Source organism: Lithobates pipiens, unplaced genomic scaffold (assembly GCF_037356315.1).
Source record: "Lithobates pipiens isolate NorthernLeopardFrog02 unplaced genomic scaffold, aLitPip1_a1.2 Scaffold_13, whole genome shotgun sequence".
Taxonomy (NCBI): domain Eukaryota; kingdom Metazoa; phylum Chordata; class Amphibia; order Anura; family Ranidae; genus Lithobates; species Lithobates pipiens.
In genome coordinates this window covers 107,190,313-107,214,657 of record NW_027507718.1, presented here as the reverse complement: position 1 = coordinate 107,214,657, position 24,345 = coordinate 107,190,313, and the positions used below count along the sequence as shown (strand labels likewise).

Below are 24,345 nucleotides of genomic sequence, written 5' to 3'. Positions count from 1 at the left end.
GAAATGCAAGTGGAAGCGGTAAAGTAAGCAGACATTAACGTTAATAAAGTGGGAACAAAAATTTGATGGAACCCCTTTATAATAAATGTTTGCAAAATAAAGTTTTTACAAATGGTAAAAACAGATCTATAAAAAGATCAGTTTCTAAAATCTGCAGAACATTGACAAGAATACAAAATGAAACGGACCATAAACCATTAGCGTCTGTGCACACTGGTGTAAAAAAAAAAAAAAAAAAAAAAAAAAAACCCACACACGCATACCCTTGGCAGAAATAAAAAAAAAAAAACCACAAAAAAACAAAAACACTGAGTGTAGCTCTTTTTCTACCTTGAAACGCTGAGCTTAAAATATGCCTCTAAATGTCCTAATGTGCATGGACACATAACATTTAGCCGCTTCTACAGACAAACCATACAACTCCTGTAGAAGCAGTGATTTTTAAAGTCCAGTGTGCATGGACTCTTACAGTTCCTGTAAAATAGTAACTATGTGCAAGTTATCAGCACTAAAGATATTACTGAATAAAAAAAAATACATTTTCTAGAAACACTTGACTTAAGGTCAGTAATTCAACTGAATAATGAAGCAGGTAAACTTTCAACCTTGAACATAAATTGGCCAACCATAGACACATTTAGTTTCAGAAGTACAAAACTGAAAGAGTTTGATATACATATTTGTGAATAAAGAAAAAAAATGCTCACTTTTAGCCACTTGTCGACACACTTGGCGTGAAATTCATGATTACATGGTAAGACTCTTAGAAGCTGTCTCGACTCAAAATCACACATGCACACTACACATCTAGGAAAGAAAAAAAAAGTTCTACATTAGGTTGAAATTTCTACTAGTTTAGGATACACACTAAAGATTCAAAGCCATACTTAACCCAATTAAACTGTACTTGATAAAAACACCCTAAAAGTAAGCAAAGCCTGGTTCCATGGGTGGCCCTAGAAGACAGCCATGATGAAATGGATATCCCCAGCAGTTTTTGGTGTTGAGCGTTCTAGGTGCATCTTAGGAGAATGACCTCAAACTTCCTCCCCCCCGTCTTCTTCCTAGTACTATTGTGGGAGGTGTGCTGTTTAGTCACAACCTGGCTTCTGCAGACCTGTCAACTGCCAATTAAATTTTTCCTCCAGCAGCATTGCCAAATCTGATCAAGGAGGAGGAGGCGACATCTTACCCTGCAGACAGAACATCTGTGGAGCTTTCAACCAATCAGTAAAATTTTTGTGACTACAAACTTCCAAGACCAAACATGGAAAGGATAATGGACTTTCTAGGCACCACAACAACATTAAAAATTCAATAAAAACTATTAAAATTATACACAGTTGACAATGCTAAAAAAAAAAAAATCCTATTTAAAATACAGCAATGTTGCCTTAAAACGTATAACAGTCCAATATTATTGGTATAATAGGTGATGTATCTATTCATCAAAAGAACCATGGAGCTGGGTCCATTGGTATTGTTTTATCAGATGTAGAATTGAAGAATAGGACATGTGCCGTAACTCAGCTCTACATGTTGAACGCTTATTCAGGCACTTAGGCATGTATTCTTTATGGCTAGAGAACGAACAATGAAATTCACAGACATTAATATAATTGTACAAGTACAACATACTAGCTGTCCGTCACCCAAAGTATAACAGACCAAAGAACGCAGCCAAGTTGTGGAGAGAGCATATCACCACAGCCGGGGACACAACATTAGTATACTAGTACCTAAATGGACAAATAAGTGTAAAAACCTCTTATCCCAGTCACCAAACAGCAACCAAGCCAATTCTACCCATTTGTACCTTATATTAGTTTTTATACTAACTAAATTATAGAGCTGGCTTTGCTGCACAATCTTCACCGTTTATAGGATGCAACTTGCTTATACCCATCAATATGCCCCTCTTGTGGTTACTAAAACATACCCCTTGTACTCTTTAATAGTCATCTCTTATGAACAGATCATTACAATTTCTGGCAATACACCTCAGTATTCTTCACTGTATCCTGGATATCTGCCCCCTTGTATGATACTATGAGTGAACAGATGCAAGTCTTTCCTCTTATGGACAATAAAAAAAAATAAAGTATAAATTGCACACATAGATGGTCATACAACTGTTTATAAAGTGCAACCTCCCTTGTGGGTTAACATATGCTGTTTACATATTTGTCCATTTAGGTACTAGTATACTGTTATACATGCCCCCATAGCTGTGTTATGCTCTCTTCACACCTGGGCTGCGTTCTTTGGTCTGTTATACTTGGGGTGAGGGACAGCTAGCAGGCTGTACTGTATTATACAATTATATAAATATTTGTTTTAAGATATTAGTGTCTGAAAAGTTCATTTTAATTTTTTCGTTCTCTAACCACGTAGAATACATGCCCAAGCTCCTGAAAGTGTTCTTACATGCAACATGTAGAGCTGAGCTATGGCACACCTCCTTTTCTTCAACGCTACATCTGATGTAACAAAACCAATGGACCTGGCTCCTTGGTTCTTTTGATGAAAAGATAGCCCAATGTTGGTATAATAGGTGGTGTGTTATACATTTTAAGGCAACATTGCTGCATTTTAAATAGAAAATGTTTAGCATTGCCGATTTGTAGAATTTGTAATAAAGTTTATTGAATTTTTTATATGTTATTGTGGTGCCTATAAAGTCCATTCTTTGCATATTTGGTCTTGCAATTTTATCGAGACGTGGCAATTGTATCTTTTTGTATTCACAGTACCACTCTGATGATACAAATAAAACCTTATCCATGACTACAAACTCCACTGATGTCTTAACTTGAGGAAGTTTAGCAAAGGTCCACCAGAATCGGCTAGGTGCAGAAGGTGCTGGATATTGACAAGTGCCTGCAAGACTGACAAAGCAGGCGCTTTCCTAGTCATAAGCAAGGTTGGTAAGGGCACTTGTGGAAAGGTGGTGCATTAGATCACTGATGCCAGTTGTGAAAGCACAATTAAAAAGTGTAGGTACAGTGCATTGGTATATCGTGAAACATAGGACAGTTCTTGGAGCTAAAAATCAAGCTACATGCAGCAAAGGAGATTGGCAGAATCGGGTAGAGGTAACCTTTTATTTTTTGTAAAAGAAATGTTGTAATCTAGTTCCAAAGCATGCTGACTTAACACATGCCACATACTTTGCGGGTCACACATCCCCCTATAAAAAACTTCTCAGGTGATATGTCAGCTTCTGCTTCCTGCCCTGGTAGATATCCAGCAGGAGTGTTACCATACAAAAAGGTCAGGGCGTTAACAGGTCTGTAATCATGGAATCTGGCTGCCATCTGCATAAGCCTGTGTACTAAAATAGACATTAGGAGAGTTGCAGTGTTCCATATATCTGCTATTTTACACTGCTTTTTTTCCCCTTCAAAATTGGTCACCCATCTACTTCATCCTCCCTTCCAGGTAAAAATGACTAAGGAGAACACTGCTCAGTCTTGGCATTGATACACACATTATATATATATATATATATATATATACACATATATACACATACACACATATATATATATATACACACACACACACACACACACACATTGTATGTGTGTACACACACACCTTTACATCCAAATTATTTGCTGGCTTTTTTTTTTTTTAACTATACCATTTAAAACATGGTTATATCTGTGGAATATGTGGTTTACCCTGAAAACTGATAACTTAGCATTGTTCCTCGTTATTTGTTAGTCAGAAAATGTCCCCGTGTTATGGAGAAGAGGGCATGGTATTCTGTAGTCGTAACATTATATTGTGAAAATACTGCCCCTGTAAAGATAAGTACGGTGCGTGAGCAATGTCCCCCTAGGACAGAAGTGTCTCATTAGAAGAATCAGTAGGTGGAAGCAAATGAAAACCTATTCAGCCACCATGTTCTAAATGGCACCTTAAAGAAAATGTTAACCTCCATTTTGAAACAAACTTACAAGGTCTGCTCTGACTGGTGATTGTTTGGGTTAAACCTGTATGACGGAAGTTGCTCAATATCCGCTTTCGTTAATCCCCGTGGTTTTGCTTCACCTAGCCTTTCAGCTAGATTTAGCAATGCCTACAATAAAAAGTTAAAGACAGTTAGGAAGAAATATATATCAATGCCCAATGTATTTTAAAATTATAGGGACTAAAAGATTAGGGGCCCATTAACACTGCCCAAATGCATTTGGCAAATGCATAGTATTAGTTACAATTTTCTTAATAGGAAGTGTCCCCTAGTTACAAACACCTGACTTGCAAAGACTCCTACTTACAAAACGGAAGGAGACAACAGGAAGTGAGAGGAAATCTACCCCTAGGAAGGGAAATTCTCTCCTGTAAGAGCTATTATGGGGGAAAAAAAAAAAAAAAAAAAAAAAAAAAAGGGTACCTCCACTGATCATCATCAAGGCTAGTTTCCTCAACCCAAAATTTTCACTAGCCAATTGTCATTGGGACAGAAAAGTGAAATTAAATCTTCTGAACAGGGGCACAGACAGCAAAACAAACATTACAATAGTGATAACCCTTCCCTATGCTATCCAAAAAGCTTGAAAATAGTTTTTTTTGGCTGGAGCTACAAAAAAAAAAAAAAAAAAAAAAAAAAAAAATAAATAAAAAAAAGGTGGTACCCGTTTCGACTTAGGCCGCGTACACACGCGGGGACTGTTCGCTGAAACTGTCCGCTGAAACCAAGTTTCAGCGGACAGTCCGCTCGTGTGTGGGCTTTCAGCGGACAGTTTCAGCGAACAGTCCGCTGAACAAAGTTTTTCGGAAATTCCGAAAAACTGTCCGCTGAAACCTTGTTTCAGCGGACAGTCCCCGCGTGTATAGGCTTGTTCGTCAAACAAAGTTGCGCGCATGCTCAGAAAGGATTTTCACGCCGAAAGTTATAATGCAGTGTATAGGACGTCGTATTTTTCGTCCCGTCGTACGTGCCGTTCACGTCATCGCGCACGGTTTCAGCAAACTGTTCGTCCGTCGTGTGTGGCCATGTCCGTCCATGCTAATTTTGAGCGGACTGTTTGCCGAAACTGTTTGACGGACAAAGTTGGGCGAACAGTCCCCGCGTGTGTACGCGGCCTTAGATTCAACTTAAGCCTACAGACCCTATCTTGTTTGTAACCTGGGGACCGCCTGTACATTCTCTATTCAGGTCTCAGCATAGCAGCTTGGTGCATAGTGCTGTGGAGCCATCCAGTGTACTGCGGAAAAATACTGCATTTTACTGCATCACTTTCCCTTGATGGTCTGAACAGGGCACATAGAAAAAAAAAGTATTCTGTGTGTCCATGCAGTAACTAGCTTCAATTCAGTGTGGGAAAATGCCAGTCTCTGGACATAGTGTAAACAAGCCCTAAAGGGGGAGTAACTGGTACATTGTTAGCGGCTGGCTAATTATCACTTTAGCAAATAAAAAAAACATGTTTGTGAATACATACACCAACCTCATAGTTTTCCACTTCCCCATCTTCCACATCCAACTCAAAGCTAAAGGCTGGTCCTACAGTAGGAGGCACTGGAAGCATGGAACTAAAAAAAATAAAAAAATAAAAAAAAACAAGAACAGATTAGTGATCATACAAGTAGGGCCGAAACAACTAATCAGTTCTGAAAATAGTTGTCAATTATTTTCATAATCGATTAATCGGTCAGCCGATTAGTTGGCCTGCATACAGACTGCATTGTTTACATATCAGAAAATACAGTGCAGCACACATACAGCTCAGAACACCAGCCACACATGTCAGTAAGTGCCTGAGAACATGTGAATGTGTAGGAAGTGAGTGGTTCTAAAAATAAGGTTTTTCCCCCCTTGCTATAGGGCCACTCTAAAGGCAGGAGGAGCCAGAAGCGTTGGTGGGGGACCCCAGAAGAGGAGAATCTGGGCTGCTCTGTGCAAAATTACACAGCAGATAAGTATAACTTTTTTTAATCACTTTAAAGACTGTGCAGGGAAGATCAGTATCTGAACCCAGAGAAGGTGGAGGCTGATAGAATTGTAATGCCTTCTATTACCTCCAGTCTATTAAAAGGTTTACTATAATCAGTATTGTGCATTATATATAAAATTATCATATCCACGGAAAAAAAAAAAAAAAAAAAAAGAACCTCAGCTTTTAGTACTACGTTAATATAAAGGCTTTATAATCTCCTTTCCACCCTTCATATATAGCTTCATGTCTGAGGCCTAATTATAATGCATATATATCCTACTTCTGGGTGCATTTATTATTCGATAGATGATATATGATATATATGAAAGAAAAAAAGTGCTGACCTTCCGTACACTACTCCGCTCCAAATTATCCCAATAGTCATGAGATACCTGATCACTATGTAGCGGTAGAGCAAATAAGATAGAATATAAAGTAGTACAGATAATAAAATTATCAGTATAAAATAGCAGCCGCTTGAAGTACGATAAAATAAAAACCCCTAAAGAACAGTGATAAAATACACCAAAAATAAGATAGTAGAAAGACAGTATAATAAATACAGTCCAAATGTTAAAGCGGCACTGATGCTGGATAAATGTCCAACTCCACAAACATGCATGGTATACACTCTGATGATGTAGCAAACTGAGTCTTATAAAAGTGGGTGATCCTAGGCAGTAGATAAGTGCACCCTACACCAACTCCCAGTCTTCACCACATGAGGCGCTCCTTCCCATATGGGGGTCTAAACTTAAGAAAAAATAAAAAAAAAAAAAAAAAAATAAAAACAGCCTTAATCAAGCATTTCCTCCAACTAGACTCCCATCATCAGCATAGAAAGCAAGCCAATGTTGTGCTCCAAAGGGGTTCATAAAAAGATCAGTTTGTATGCTGGACAAGGGAAGAAGCCGAAAATAGTGTTGGAGCATGCATGGAGTGGGCTCCCCGGCACACAAACAACCCATGTGCTTTGCACTTTGAAGAGGTTTATCACTACTCTCCAGAATTTGCCCTTATGGGAAAGCCTTTTTGCCCCCTTGTTGACTCTAGTCTAGTTGAAGAAAATGCTTGATTAACCACTTGCCTACCAGACAGGAACACCCCCTTCCTGCCCAAGCTTCAGCGCTGTCACACTTTGAATGACAATTGGGTACAGTGTAGTATGACCACGCAAACAATTTTTTTTAATCATTTTCTTCACACAAATAGAGCTCTTTTGCTGGTATGTAATCACTGCTGTTTTTTGTAAAAAATAAGTCCAAAAATTTGGAACAAAAAATAAATAAAAATAAAGATTGTCAGTAAATTTAAAAAAGTAAAAATTCGCCTTCACTGATGTGCGCTGATAAGGCAGCACTGATGGGCACTGATAGGCTGAGCTGGTGGGCATTGAAAAGGTGGCACTTATGGGCACTGATGAGGTAGCACTAATACATTGGCTTACTGTAAAGAAACGGATCACATTCAAGACCCTCTGCCTCCCCCACAAATGCACAGAAGGAAACGCTCCACAATACCTACTTGAGAAAATAAAAAACACTATACACCCAATCACAGCCTTCGATCATTAACCAAAACCTCCCTCCTCACTCCAAAATCCCATTACAAATCAAAGGGAGAACAGATTTGCAGTCCAAGGAATACGACTATGGAACCCTCTACTAACTTACATCTGCATGGAAGAAAACCATCAGGCCTTCAGGTAAAAACGCAAGACCTACCTCTCCTAGAAGCTTGACAGCAGGTCGAAACCAGCGCCTTGAGGCGATTCAGTTCACATTTGTAGCGCTATACAAATTCATTCCTTCATATGCCACACTTATGGGCACTAATAGGCAGCACTGTTGGGCACTAATAAGCGGCAGTGACAGGCACCGATAGGTGGCATGGCTAGGTGGGACAGATGGGCGACACTGATGGGCAGCACTAATTGCCAGCACTGACTGGCATGGCCAATGGGCACTGATTTGTGGCACTTGTGGGCACGGTATTTACACTTTATATATTGTAATCAGAGCACTGATTATCAGTGTCCTGATTACTTCCGTAGCTGTCCCCGTGAGGAGATGCCGCAGATGGGCTCTCCTCAAACTGTCAGATACAGCTGATCACACAGATTGGGGGTCGCACCGTGCCCTAGCAACGAGGTGTGGCTGCGATGAACATGCGCGAGAGCGGCCGTTCTGTGCCACCGTCATATGACGTCGGCCCAGAACAAGAGCTGCACCACCCCATCGTCATTTGACGGTGGGCGGGCAGCAATTGGTTAAGGCTGCATTTTCATCTGTTTGGCAAGTTTAAACCCCACAGGGGAAGGAGTGCCTCACGTGCTGAAGACTGGGAGTTGGTGTAGGGTGCACTTATCTACTGCCTAGGATCACCCACTTTTTCAAGACGGTTTGCTACATCAGAGTGTATACCATAAAAGTTTGTGGAGTTGGACATTTATCCAGCATCAGTGCTACTTTAACATTTGAACTGTGTATATATTATACTGTACTATATATGTTATTTTTGGTATATGATATAATACATCACTACTTTCACTGCGCTTATCTTTTTGTACTATAAAAAGGCTATTTTTCATTTTGTTAACCCCATGACAGGTGATAGAAAAAAAAAAAAAATGAATAAACCCCACCATGCTACTGCTACTAAAAGTCTTAGGCCTGGTCCACACCCATGTTTTTTGGTGCAGAAACGCACTACAGTTCAATTAACATGGTTCCCTATGGGACATGTCAACATCTATGCTTTAAGCTGCTGTGTATTTGGAAAGGGGCCAGGACTTTTCAATGCAAAACTTTTTGCTTGTTTGGTTCAATAGACTTCAATGAGGAAGCTGCAGAAAAGCATGTTGTGCATTTTTGCTGCAATTTGCATTAATTTGCCCAACAAATTGGCAAAAAAATAAATAAATGCATAATCGCAGTGCAAGACACAGAAAAATGCACTGCAGAAACAGATCAAAAGCAAACTGCATAGGTGGGAATAGAGCCATATGCTGGCCATACACTTAACGATTTTCATAAGAGAATATTCATAGTAAATATCTTTGTACATTCGCTGAATGAAAAAATGCAGTTTGAAAGTTTCACTTGCTTTTAACATTAAGTCCCGATTCACACTTGTGCAATGTGGGAACCCTGCGAATTCTCTGCGGGTTCCCGCATCACACCTGACACACAAGGCAGTTCACACTACCATATGTGAACTGCCGGGAGTGTCAATACAATGTTAATGACACCCCCGTTTCAGATCGCATATCGCACTGCGAACTAACAGTTCAAACATGAATCGGATCGCATGGGTGTGAACACCTATGTGATCCAATTCTAGTGCGGACTTAAAAAAAAAAAAAAAAAAAAAAAGCACCTTGTGCAAGTTTGGTTCAAATGTGATCCAAATGTGGAAATCGCATGCGATCTCACAGCGCGCACTAATGTGAACCAGCACTCCGTTTTAAAATTAATCGCTGAATGAAAACTTCTGTCTGAAAATTCCTTTGACCAAGAAGTTTTTTTATTCTGCTCCTACGAATTTCCGCATTACAGTAGGCAAAAAATGGTTGATATGACTTCACTAAGGATTAGAAATTGAAAGAATGGTTTTTGAAGGAAGACATTGTTTTTGTATGGTAGGCATAAGTGACAGCAGGCGCAAATGGCTTATCACCTGCCTATGACCAGGGAGTCAGTCATACATAATCCATTACAGTTCTGCAAAACAGTTTTTTTTAAATAAAGGAGTCTGATATATACCAGATTCAACCTCTAATAGTATATACAGTATATCTCTTCTATATGTTATTCTCAGGAGTAGATTAGAAATTTTGCTCCCTAACCATATAGTTGGTTATATTTACCACTGCATATAGATCTTTAGGAATAAATTACCTTTTTTTTAAACTTTACATATTAACCAATTGATACATCACACTTTAAGGTTATTATCCAATTAATCGAAATAACCGGCCAACCAATCGATTATGAAAATCGTTAGTTGCAGCCCTAATAAGATCAAACAAGCTTCAGCCAAAAACAATATCACAATATCCACACGTTAAACAGAAAAATATTGCAAGACTTACTATAAGGCCTCATGCATGAGACTTTTGGAAACGCTTTTCCCAGGGCAAGAGAAAAGCAAATTCAAAATCACGCCTAAGCCACGTTTTTTTAAAACAATCCTCTTGAATACACTGGTGATTTTTTTCCTCTAAGTTAGTAACTGCCTCTAACCATTAAGTGCCTGCTTTCGTATGTTTTCATGGTTTATTATGTGCATGTATATAGTAAATAAGTGAAAATGATGGGATACAGAAATACCATTTTAAAGGCAGGTTAATGCTAACACACACACACACACACACACACACACACGTGTACTTCACTATGTCTGGAAGTATTTACAGTCCACAAGCAATTTCACTGGTACCTGATCATTGGTCCTTCCGACTTAAATGTATATTCATACATGTTCTAGAAGACCGTGGGTACATAATTTTTAGTAGCAATATACAAATAAAAATCCCACTAGTGTTGTCAGCATTAATTTATACAATTTTTGAAAACAATTTAATTAGTTCTGTTATAGCATTACTAAAGACACAGGTAAAGTAAAGCTGCATTTTTTACAATTATTCAAATCATTGCCACTCTGAAAGCCATACCCCTGAGACTAAAGCCCCATACACACTATCAGATTTTCTGCAATTTTTTTCCTTCAGATTTACCTAAACCATGTAGTGCAAGGGCCTACCTGATGGCATACACATTGAAAGGTCTAAGGTTTGACCTCATATGGTTATGGTAAATCTGAAGAAAAAAATAAATAAAAAATCAGCAGAAAATCTGATAGTGTGTATGGGGCTTAACAGGTGCTGCAGAGTATGAACTAATCAGAGACAAACCACGTAGGGCTGCCCATTATTTCATCTGCCTCTACCTGGTATTGAGAGGACATGTGACACTCTAAGGGCACAAAACAAAATAGTGCAAAAAAGTCTGTAGTTCATTCCATGCGCCATCATAATCACTTTCCTGGCACTTGTACACACACACTGATACATTTACATAGTATAAATGCTGCATTATGTGCAATCTGAACATAGTTGAAAGTGTGTGTTTTTTGTTATCACTGCTGTCTTGTGGTGCATGTTAACCTTAAAGACTTTTGTCCCTGAGTAACAATATTGCACACCCTGGAAGCCAATGAATGCCGTTGTGTGCCAACAGTCCAAACCTGTAAACACGCTTTCAAGAATAGATTTTACCAGTGTGCTGCTGCTTCTTCACTGTGCAATCAACAGGCTGAGGGTAGAGTCTTGACAAAGAAATGTGCCCGTTACCTGAGTTTAGGGACCTGGCTACACAATGTGGCAAGGGTATGTAAACAAAGAAAAACTGAAAAAATAAAAGGTTGGTTCACCGCTGTAAATATTTCCTATACAATAAAAAGGCATCATATTTAATAAAACATTGGTAAATGGAGAAAAAAAAAAGTTTTACTTTAAATGATGCGAAGCAAGAAGAGAACACTACGCATGCATACTTGCATGTCAGAGGAGATTTGCTCCATTAATGTTATTGCTGTGCCCAATCATGTGTCACTGATTCTGCGTATGAGGCAGTGGAACTCTCTCAATGGAAGTTTTCTGGGCAGGTTTTAGGAAAGCCATGCTTGGCTTATAGGAATATCAGTTAAAGTAATCCCATTTTTAACTTCACTGAACAATGCTTGATCAAATAGTATGGCCTTTATTTTGCATACATTACAATATGAAGGTGAACTTACAAAGTTTTGATAGCTAGTACAGTTAAAAAACGTACTGTATTTCAACCATTTAGCTGGTTGTCTGAAATGTAACTTCATCATACTTAACAGGCTTCCCCTTTAAACAAAGGGTTAGTGGTTAGAACAGAGCATTTAAAAAAAAAAAAAAAATAAAAAAAAAAAAAAACTTAACACAGACATAGCCACGTGTAACCCTTTATGTCATAGGAAGCCTATAAAACCCAAAAACCTACTTTTTTGGTTAACAGGCACATGGCTGTACATTGCCATTTACATTGTAAATCTTGACAAAAAAATTCTACACCGACTACTTTGATAATACAGCTACCTAGGAAAAAGGCAAAGCTAAGCGCACATAAAATTCTGGAGTTGGAAGAGAGGGTTAATACAACTGAACTCAGCACTTGACATTCAGTCAGTTTTGTGGTTGCAGTCTGGCTGATCTACAGCATGGAAAAGAAGTGCCATTTTGTGCAAGCTTGCCATGACCTGAATATGCAGAACTGAACAAAATGGAAAACAAAAAACAAAACAAACACCACACAAACAGCTGCCAAACTACCTCACTGCAATTGAATGCAGCTAACTGCAAGACATACGGGGTGTTATTGAAAGGGGTCTAATGCCAGCGAGCATTACTACCATAATTCGTGCAACGCAGCCCATATAAATTGCAATCAAAATTTTTGGAAAAAAGCAAACAAAAACCACAAAGTCCCAACGTTGTGTATAATAGCCACTGCTGGGCAAGTAAAGGTGAGAGTTCAAAATTATATTCAGAAATTGCGATCCAGTGAAATCGGTAACCACCGCCTATGGCTAGAATGCCTGCTCACCTCCAGATATTGACCCCCACTAGTCACCATCGCCGGTTTAGGATGTCTTACTGGATGCCACAGGGGTGTTGCTCCACAGGGAACCTCTTAGGCTGGATTCACACCTATGCATTTTTAGTGCTTTTTGCAGATTTGCCATTTACCATGCCATTTACCATGGGTTCCTATGGAACACATTCTGTAGTGCAAAGCTGCAAAATGCAAAAAGCACAAAAAATGCCTAGGTCTGAATCCAGCCTAAACCTCGCTGTCCTCCACTTAGGATCTCAATAAGTCATGTGTGGCCATAAAATAAGGAAAAACCATAATGCTCTCTGCTTTGAATATTTATTGTATAGAAACCATGCATGTTATCAGCGCAACACGCTAACACAAGAGTCCAGAAAAACAGCTCTTCCCACTTGAACGTGTTACGCACTTTACTGAAATCACTGGATCACACATTCCTGAATATTATTTTAAACTGTCACTTTTACTTGCACAGCAGCGGATATCATACACAACATTGCAATAAAAAAAACAAAGTCCCAATTTAATGTGTTTCACTACCCTAATTATTTCTCAATGTTTACAAAACATATGCCATAGACATCAAAAAGCAGTCCAACTGAGGGGGTGGGCAACAGCAACAAAAGGCCAAACAGGACCACAGACAAAAAAAAAAAAAAAAAGTTAAAGCATAAGTTCACCTTTAGAAGCACATTTCCTGTTACGCTGATAATTATGGTGTAATAGGTGCTCCTATGTACCTGCCTCCCACTGCCAGCACTCCTCGCTCTGCGACAGTGTTCAGAGGATCTTCTGCTCAGCTTTAGCTCTGCCCACATCATTTACGGAGTTCTGTGAATGTAAAAACTACAAGTACTGTATGCCATAATGGCAGATGTGCTTAGTAGTACTCGCAGCCCATTCAGACTAAAAGTACACTTTGTTTGTTCATTCTTCCTCTAGCTTTGTAACTGAAAGCTGGTAAGGGGATACAGGCAGGCACAAGGTTAGAGGAAGACTGTACAGGAGCTTTACACTGCATCCATGATCTGTTGATTGCAAGTGCAATGCTCTGAAAAGTGAACTTTAATAGGAGGGGGCTCCACAAGCCTGTAGAGGCGCCTGATGAACTTTATGACTAAGCCTGGCATCAGAAGAGGCCCGAATGTCCACCTGGTTAAAAAAAAAAAAAAACAACTTGGCGAACTTGTGAACAGAAGACTGTAAAAGCCTTTCAAATCTAAAAAGCAAAAACCCAGTGCTGAAAAGCCCAAGAAGCACTAACTGATTTGGTTGAATAGGCTTTTACAGGGAAATGAGGAACATGGCCCTTGGAAGTCACAAAACTGAAAGTGTTAAATCCACTAGGCGATAATGCAACAAGAGGCAGGCTGTCCCTTCAGGGGACCTATAGGAATGACTAAAATTGAGCAAGGCTGTAACACTACATTCAAACTACTGAGGGAGATCTTAGGATGTTTTGAATTAGAGCAGAGAACTGGAAGACCAATTTCCTGGTTAAGATGGAAAAACGAATGCGGCCCCAAAACTTGTGTAGCGCAAGAAAGGTTTCTGTACAGGTTAAGGCTGCCAACCCCGAAAACAAATCTTGCTGAAGAGATGGCAATGATAGAGGCCATCTTAAGAGAGTGGTCAGGGGAATATTCTTAATGGGCCAGAAGGAGGACTCTGGAAAGCCAACAGAACTAGACTGAGATCCCACAGAGTCACAGGGAAACACAAGGGAAAGTTGATATGAGCAACACCCTGTACAAAAGCCTTTGCTAGCGGGTGCAAAGTGGTCTCTGAAAGATCTGCCAATAATATTTAAAGCTTGATAGTACTCAAGGCCAAGGAAGGAATTTTCGGTCCTTGCACCAAGCAAAATAGGTTTTCTAGGTATGATGGCAGACTGAGACATCTATTTTTCTAGCTTCTGAAAGTGAAGGGATAACAGATTCTGACAGGCTTGTGTCCCTTAGGACCTGGGCTTCAATAGCCAGGCCATTAAAGCCAATGACTGAAGAAAAGTGGCAAACTGGTCAAAATGTAGTCTTGCTGAATATTTTCCTGTAGTGAACAATTTAAGATTTTTTTCAGTTGTGGATAGCATAGGATTTAGAATCTGTCGGGTTTTAATTGCTATCCAAACTCCCGCTGGGAAATTTCTCCCTCACTTTCTGCTCTGTAGAAAATTTTACAAAAAAGAGCTAGTGGTCACTAGAACAGGAAGACAAAAAAAAAAAAAAAAAAAAAAAAAAACAGCAAACTATAAAAAGATTGTTAACATGGGACATTTAATCCCATAAATTATTTCCAGCAATGACAGTGTAAAATGACAAATCACAAGGGGAAAATAATGACAGCTATGGCAAATAACGTGGCATCCCAGCATGTTTTTGATATGTGACTGTTGCCGGTCCTACTGATAAATTGATTCGGGTTCAGCATACGTGGTGGAATTTGGTCTCTTGGACACACTTGGGTCCCTATGGACATACATATAGGATGTGGAGTGTGGTAATGAGCATACAAGATCTTGGATGTACATATTAGTTATTTGGGAGCTTCCTTCTTGCCTTGTGGAAAATCTGGTTTGACCCTTATTTAAAAAAAAAAAAAAAAAAGCACACTGTCACAAGACTGAACTTACTGTATATGCAATAGGTGTGGATATTGAGGAAGCGATTTATTGAACCTAGATACCACATAAGAGAACATATACTCATCAATGCATTCATACCCACTGTTGGGCTTTGGTCCACAGATTTTTTTTTTTTATTTTATTTTTTTTTTTTATGCATTTGTAATTTATTGTGTCTTAAATTGTATAAAGACTGTTGATTTTATGTACATTTATATATTCTCTTGGTGGCTGACAAATTCCAATTCTCTATATAGGAGTTGGGGAGGAATGTACAATTTGTATTGCATCAAGTGATGGTGCTCAGAGAAATTGATGGGAAAAAATAAATAAATATAGGACAGCCACCTATTGCGTATTTGAGGATGTCTATATGGTGATTAAATCAGACAGATTCAGGAGATCCCGTTTTTCACTAGACATGCACAATCACTGTTCAATAAATATCAGAAAATCTTCCTGAAAGCTCTTGCATGTGGTGACAGCTTGATAATGCAGAGATAGTAAAAATAAAATTACCATTTGCTTGAACCAATGCTTATAGCGCATGTATAACCAAACTGTCTTAGCAATTAAAACGTTCAGTATACACAGTTACACATAAGATTTTTTTTAAAAAGACCTTTCTTTAGGAGCTCATTGCACATTACTCCAGCATATTCTGAAGCTTTCACCCTTAGAGCGACACCAAACTTTGGTTTAAAAAAAATAAAATAAAAAATTCTCTTCACGCATGTTTGCTTAACCCAAAATAAGTACCTTCTACTGCTCAGTCCCCTTCAAATTATTATTTACTTTTTTTGCTGCTGTGATCTGACTTTGTTAGAGGGTAGCTACATTCGTTCTCCATGGTCTCACTGTATGTAGGAACGTAGCCAACTTTTCTTGCTTGCTCCTGAGATGGACTAGGGACTATAGGATTTGCAGTGTGCTTAGAATAGTGCACACAACTGCAATGAATGTGCAATGCGTGTTCCAAACATAAGTAAGGGGGGGGGGGGTAGGAAAAAGGAGAGAGACGTTACAAGGAGGCAGAAAAACACAGCAAGAAACAATTTCATGAAAAACAAATTACAGAGCCATTGGGTAGCAGATGTATATTGAACATTCAACACTAGAACTACTGCTGCTGGTAAGCAATCACCAGCATCGGAGTTGCTAAAAACTGGAGAAAATACTCAAACCACTAGCCGTGTATATTGATCCTGTTGCTGGCAATTTTTCACCAGTTTCAAGATACCTATTGTGATAGTCTTAAAGCACAACTTGGCTTAAAAAAATAAATAAAAATAAAGTTGGGCAGAAGACATTACTTCATTTAGCAGTGGTGATGCACAGGTCTCTCACAGGCAGCAAATCATTGCTCCAGCCTAAATGCCATTTAGCATCTGCAAATAAAGTACATTCAGCTTGACTTTATATATTTTTTTAATTTTGTTTTTTAAGTGCCATGAAGACTTTGCTCTATTGCTTCAATGATCAGTCTCCTCTCTGACTGCTCAAAACAATGGCTAAAACAAGAAGTATCAATATCTGTTTAGCATTTAAAACCCATAAGCAATATAACTTGGTGGAAACAAACTCTGCTGCTATACAGTATTAGTAGATGGAAGAAGTAAAAAAAATAAAAAAATAAAATAAAAAAAAAACACTTTTTAAGCTAGACGGCAACTAGTACTCATGAATTTAAAGCAGAATTCCACCCAAAAGTGGAGGAACTTCTGTTTATTTGCTCCCTCCCCCCCAATCCAGTGCCAATTATTTTTTTGGGGGGGTTGGACTGTTTGACAGCAAACTTCATTTTTTCCCCCAGGGTGGAACTTTTTGGGGCTGAGAACAGCATTTAAAGACTGCTGAAAGAACTACTTTGAATGAGGGGAGCATTTAGTTACTTTTACCCATGTTACTTTTTAAAGGGGTTGTAAAGGTTTTTTTTTTTTTTTTTTTTTAAACCAGTCATACTTACCTCTGTGCAAGGATTTTGCACAGAGCAGCCTCCGATCCTTCTATTCTGGGGTCCTTCAGCAGCACTCCTGGCTCCTCTTCTCGAGTGCCCCCACAGAGAGGCACTTTCTATGGGGGCACTCGGGTGGACACACACGAGTCCTACTGCTGCGTCCACTGGCAGACAGCAGGACTCTGCCTCGCACTCCAGTGTTGCTGGATTTGATTGACTGTAGCGGCAGCCATTGGCTCCCACTGCTAACAAATCTATCCAATGAGGACCCGAGACAGTGGCTGGAGCTGCGGTGCTGGTTCGTCACTGGAAAGAGCAGGTTCCGGCAAGTAAAAAGTGGGCTGCTGCACTACAGAAGCTTTTTCTCCTTAAGACATAAAATGCATTAAGGTGAAAAACCTTGAGGGTTTACAACCCCTTTAAGTGCCACATTAAGGCTGTATTTCACCCAAAATAAAGTTTACATTTTTATGAAATGTCACAGGATCAATTTCGCTGCTGGGTCTTCACAGCAACCCTGCAGAGAAATCAACTACCACATCTAGAAAAACTAAGAAAGGCTTCAGCAGCTAAATATTTATCCATATATTCCTATGAAGTATCCACAGGTGAAAATATAGCACTTGCGTTACCTGTCCTTGGTAAATTCTCAGACAATATGGGAAATTCACTTGGCGTGGTAAAAAAAAAAAAATTATAATATATTCTCATTTTTGTAAACATTTTATCATATCTTTTCATGTAACACTGAAGAAATTACACTTTGGTACAATATAAAGTACTGAGTGTACAGCTTGTATAACAGTGTAAATTTGCTGTCCCCTCAAAATAACAGCCATTAATGTCTAAACCGCTGGCAACAAAAGTGAGTACACCCCTAAGTTAAAAATTTCCAAATTGGGTCCAATTAGCCATTTCCCCTCCCCAGTGTCACGTGACTCTTTGGTCTTACAAGGTCTAAGGTGTGAATGGGGAGCAGGTGTGTTAAATTTGGCATTATCACTCTCACATACTAGTCACTGGAAGTTCAACATGGCACCTCATGGCAACGAACTAAGCATCTGAAAAAATAATTCTTGCTCTACAAAAAGATGGCCTAGACTATAAGAAGATTGCCAAGGCCCTGAAACTGAGCTGCACAGTGGCCAAGACATACAGCAGTTTAACCGGACAGATTCCACTCATAACAGGCCTTGGTCGAACAAAAGTTAAGTGCACGTGCTCAGCGTCATATCCAGAGGTTGTCTTTGGGAAATAGACGTATGAGTGCTGCCAGCATTGCTGCAGAGGTTGAAAGGGTGGTGGTGGGGGGGGGGGGGGTCAGCCTGTCACTGCTCAGACCATACGCTGCATGCTGCATCAAATTGATCTGCATGGCTGTTGTCCCAGAAGGAAGCCTCCAAGGACGATGCACAAGAAAGCCTGCAGTTTGCTGAAGACAAGGACACGGATTACTGGAACCATGTCCTGTGGTCTAATGAGACCAAGATAAACTTATTTGGTTCAGATGGTGTCAAGCGTGTGTGGCGGCAACCAGGTGAGGAGTACAAATACAAATGTGTCTTACCTACAGTCAAGTATGGTGGTGAGAGTGTCATGGTCTGGGGCGTTACAGTTCATTGAGGGAACCATGAATGCCAATATATACTGTGACATACTGAAGCAGAGCGCAATACCCTCCCGTTGGAGACTGGGCCACAGGGCAGTATTTCAACATAACGACCCCAAACACAGCTCCAAGACGACCACTGCCTTGCTAAAGAAGCTAAGGGTAAAGGTGATGGACTGGCCAAGCATATCTCCAGACCTAAACCCTATTGAGCATCTGTGAGGCATCCTCCAAACGGAAGGTAGGGGAGCACAAGGTCTCCAATATCCCCCAGCTCCGTAACGTCATGTCGGGGTGGAAGAGGACTCCAGTAGCAACCTGCGAAAGCTCTGGTGAACTCCATGCCCAAGAGGGTTAAGGCAGTGCTGGAAAATAACGGGGACCACACAAAATAGACACTTTAGGCCCAATTTGGACATTTTCACTTAGTGGTGTACTCAGTTTTGTTGCCAGTGGTTTAGACATTAATGGATGTGATTTATTTTGGAGGCGACAGCAAATTTACACTGTTATACAAGCTGTACGCTTACTACTTTACATTGTAGCGAAGTGTCATTTCTTCAGTGTTACATGAAAAGATAGGATAAAAGGTTTGCAAAAATGTGAGGCGTGTACTCTGTAAATTTATACATTTTTTCCAATAGTCCAGCATAAACTTGACAATTAGCAGTAAATGCATTTAGACTTGTAATCCCTATGTAAGATTTCATTTAGACACTGAGCACCAAAAAGATTAGATAACTTGAGGTACTCCATGTAGTGTGCAAACTACATCTACCGCAATAGTGTCCCTTACACAACACGTAATTTGCCAGCAACCTTGCACTGGCCATCATGCTCCTAACCATTACGCTGAATGCTTCAAAACAAGTACTACAGAGAAAAATGACTGGAAGCAAACTGGGCTGCAGAAAAGCAGCAGAGAGACCAGAGATTTGAAAGCACCATGACAAAGATCACTACTATTATAAGCAAGTTACAAATTACCTGTCAGTTTTAGAGGCCCTGCTGCCAGACCCTTCATTTCTACTATAATATTCCCATCAAGATTAAAATGTTAATTTAAACAAATTTTAGGCATTGTATTCCCATTGACTGTTCCCCTGGTTACTGCATAAAAGACTACATAGGGACATGGGGAGAGTTATTTAGGCACTGAGCCAGTAGACAAAAGTAGTATGGCCAAAGCTTTTCTGGCTATACTTCTATGGTTTACAGGAGTGCAGTTCGTTCTGCCCTCCTGTGACCCATTTTCAGATGACAGTGGCTGAAGCCTGCTGTCAGAGCTGGTCCATGCTCTGAAAAGATCACTGTAAAGCAAGAAGCCAAAAGGAAAAAGGTTTGGGACTTTGAATGAAGCAGTGACCTGGTGGGGTCAAATGCCTGCATCCCCATCAATATGAAAAAAAAAAAGACAGGAGTGGGACTTTGCATGAAGTATGCGGTAGCAAAATTTGGAGAATGAGTATATATTTTTATTTTATATCTGTACATATGGACATATTTGATCCTTGTATTAGTATACATCGAAGTACAAAACACTCCTGAAGAGTGGCTGAAAGCCACAAAATGCGTTGAGCCAACAGATGCGGTGTGCAATACCAATCAGATATTTACATCTCACCATTTATTATGCATTTTTTGTCCCTAGGAACATAGTTTTTAATTGCATTATTCAAATGTTACCCATTACCTTAGAGATTGGAGGTTACAGGTCATACAAGTATCTAATGTATAATATAATATGAATATATCTATATGATTTTGTTGGAACTGTATTATGTTGTTTTGTACTTCAATATATACAAATTCAAGGAAAAAAAAAATATATATATATTTTTTTTTTTTTTTCAATTATAAATTAAATATATTACTCAATATCTAACTCATTTTGCTACCACAAGTCATTCATTCAAGTCCCACTCCTGTTTTTTGTTTTCATATTGACAGGGATGGAGGCATTTGACCCCACCAGGTCACTGCTTCAAAGTCCCAAACCTTTTTGCTTCTTGTTTTGTAGTATCTGTTTAGGGATGGAAGTATGCGGTTATGTTAATCCGGTTTAATGCTGGAGTATCATCTTCTGTTAACTGGCACCATGTTGTCCCCCTCTGTACATTTCCCCTTACAACTATTGGGCTGTTTCTCTCTCCCTCCCCCCCCCCCCCCTTCACTCTATAGATATATTTAATTAGGCTGGGTTTGTTGGAGGGTATGGGCTGAGCCCTGCAAGCCCCTTGATCACTCATAGTTTCCAGGAGCTGCAATGGGCAATTCCCTTCCGCCATTCATTACGGGAGGAGGGCCGGTATGCTCGCAATGCGCATCGACGCCAAGCTCTTTTTTTTTTTTTACATCGGCAAGCATACAAGAGGTAGTTGGTGCTAATTAGCGATTGTACCTTCTTCCCATTTTTTACATGCTTGCTTGATGTTGGCAGGTGTTCCTTGGCAGCGCCTATAGACATTTCCAGGCGGTTTAGTTAGCTTGTCTGTTCTTTTCCTACACCGGACACTATGCATCACTTTTAAATGTTACGTTCATGTCTCAGTACCAGGTAATACTTTTGGTCTAGCTGAACTACTCTTAGGTTTAATTTTTTAGTTTCTTTGTGGCATTTATTTTTATCCAGTGCTATATTTCTTTACTCTCCCGTATATTCACACGCCATTTCCTTATATATGGGCTTCGCCCCCACTATTGGTTGTATATCGGCACTTAACCCCACTAATTGTGAGCACTGGGTTTTGGTGTATATTGTGGATCAAATAATCTATACTTTTTACAGAAGTCCCTCAATGGGTTTTGGTCCCAATTCTGATTGCACAGGATGACCATTTGTCTATGAATTTACATCAAAAGACAAAGTAGAGCTCTATGCGTAGGAGCCAAAATATTATAAAATACACACACACACACTGATGTGAGAAAGGAAAGTCTTCGACTAAATGTCTGGGGTAATCCTTCTCTACAAGGTTTTTTTTAGCATTCATTCACCTTGTGAGTTCTAGTCTTCCACTCTTGTACAGTTTCTCCTTAATCTATGAAATTGCCCATTGGGGATGTTATTCATTCAAGTTGGGTCTTGGCAACTGTCGTAACGTAAATAAGAATTGCTACTGGTGGATTTGGTATGATTACAGGTAATGTTATGCTGATCGTGAGAGAACCGGATCCAAAAACAAAAATACCATGGGGTCGAACACATGTGTGAAAGATAGCCCCAGTGCATTGGTATTACAATGGGTAACAGAGGAGAACAAGTCCAGGCCACCACTCCAAATGAGCAGAACATCATCAATATACCATCTGTTGAAGACAATATGCTTAGAGAAGGGGTTGTTGGCACAGAAATGCTTCTCCTCCCAATACCCCATGGTAAGGTTGGCATAAATCAAGGCAAAATTTGCTCCCATGGACTTGCTGCCATGCAATACTTCCTCACCAAGAATGGAGAGATCAACTCTACACAATCTGACTTTGTTTTAAATAGCACTGATTTCGGTTTAAGGCATATTTTACTTTTTTGGATCAATTCCATCTCCAATGTAAAGGGACATGTTTTTTAGACATGTTAGCAAGCATAGGTTTTAGGAGGGGGAAAGGGAGCATTTTTAAGATTTTGGCTGGAATTGTGCTTGGAGGTATATTTTAATAGTACACTCACAGGACATAAGGTAAAAGGCTTGGATGGTAAGGTGGCGGTGGTATTGGCTGTTGTGATCGGTATCTGCTACGTCCAGTAATTCTTCTTGGCATAAATGGAGGATAAGGCTGCAACAATACAAAATATTAGATTTTAAGTTAAGTGTGACACAAGTAGTGATTTGACATAAAAACCATCAACTACACATTAAGAATTTTACAACATTACAATGCACTTTAGGGAGGGACGTGCGGGCATCTAAAAAGATGCACTTACTTGCAGCATCCTCCCAAATCTTGTCAAGGCCAAATGGAAATTGCTCTGCCAGGCAAAGCACCAACACCCATTAATCTAGACCTAATGGGCAATTGGAAAATGCAAGCGACAGGTAGGGGCAGCAAAGTCAGCATCAGGAAGTGCTAGAATGATCTTAAAGCGGGGTTCCACCCTAAAGTGGAACTTCCACTCATCAGAACCCTCCCCCCACTTCGGTGTCACATTTGACCTTTCAGGGGGGAGGGGGTACAGATGCCTGTCTAAGACAGGTATTTGCACCCACTTCCAGGCACAGACTCCCACGGGAATCTATGCCGTTTCCTGCCCCGCTGCGCTGTCTGCTGGGACACACAGAGACTGCGCAGACTATTCCCATTGCGCTGCACGGCTCGCGCATGCGCAGTAGGGAACCGGGAAGTGAAGCTGTAACGCTCCACATCTTGATTCCCTCACCGAGAATGGTGGCAGCAGCCGAGCGATTGATCGGCCTCTGCTGCCAACATCGCTGGACCCCGGGACAGGCGAGTGTCCATTTATTAAAAGTCAGCAGCTGTAGTATTTATAGCTGCTGGCTTTTAATACATTTGTTTGTAGGTGGAATCCCTCTTAAGGCCAGTTCACACAAAAATGCACTTCAGATGCGTTCCAGGTGTGTTTTTTGCTCACAGTTCACCCACCCTTAAGGCCCCTTTCACGCATATGGACCATTCATCTGTTTTTCATCTGGTGACTGATGGAAAAAACCAAACACACACAAACAGTAAAGTTAGCCCAATTTTTTTGTATAAGGAGAAAGATGATTTTATGCCATAAGAATCGTGATCTTTATTCTACGGGAAAAAAAATAAAAAATTGCGAATACCCATGGCATTCACTGCACCTGAAACTTTGGAAACAGAGGTACTTTTCACTAATATAAACCATATTCAATTATAATATAATATGAAAGCCAGCATTGCTGATCTTCTAAAAATGCTACTGGTATGGTCTTGGGGGGGACCAGACTCTGCACACGCCCACCCCCCCCCTGCCCCCCCATTTTGGCATGGGGTTCCCCTTCAAGAGCATACCAAACTCAGAGCCTGGTATTACATTTTGGTGTGGGGTTACCCTTCAAGATCTTCAGAGGACAAGTTGCACCACAAGTCGGATCATGATGATCTGACTTGTATGCAACTTCCATTCAAATAGGCTGAAGGTCGGCTTAAAGCGGGCTCTCATAGGGAACCATTGAATAGAGGCAGAGAAACGCTACTAAAAGCCAACACGGCCGACTAGACTACTAGAGGGCACTTGTGTTGGTAAGTGATCATTTCCCCTTAATTATCTTCTCAATTACATACAAAACAGATCTCTCATTTCATGTTTATTAATGTAGCGAGGTCCCAGGCCTCATTTGGTCTGATGAGGGCCAGGGATAGCGGACATCCTTTTGTACACAATGGGTTGTGAGGCATGGTGGGTGCAGAGTACTTAAGTTATTGGGTGCCAGACACTTTTTAAATGCAAGAGTTTATTTCTCTTAATCTTTTTGGGGGAAAAGAGGGTTAGGGCCAGGACACTCTTGAGTATTTGCAAATTAAATTAGACTCCAAGACTTTAGGAGGATAGCCATGCAGGGAAAGCCCTCCAGCGAGAAGCC

The 24,345-nt window shown here is 40.0% G+C and overlaps 1 protein-coding gene across 3 annotated transcripts in view; it reads right to left on the bottom strand.

The window, feature by feature from the left end:
* RNF38 (ring finger protein 38) overlaps window positions 1–24,345 on the bottom strand; it is a 423,900-nt gene that overhangs the window by 5,642 nt on the left and 393,913 nt on the right. For 2 of the 3 annotated variants that reach the window (XM_077475378.1, XM_077475380.1), the window contains 4 exons: window positions 22,449–22,555; window positions 5,454–5,544; window positions 3,966–4,087; window positions 708–807 (listed from right to left, as the gene is read on the bottom strand). In XM_077475378.1, coding sequence (XP_077331504.1) covers window positions 708–807; window positions 3,966–4,087; window positions 5,454–5,544; window positions 22,449–22,555 — 420 coding nt within the window. The remainder of the gene's footprint in view (window positions 1–707; window positions 808–3,965; window positions 4,088–5,453; window positions 5,545–22,448; window positions 22,556–24,345) is intronic. The other variant, XM_077475379.1, reaches the window with a different exon arrangement.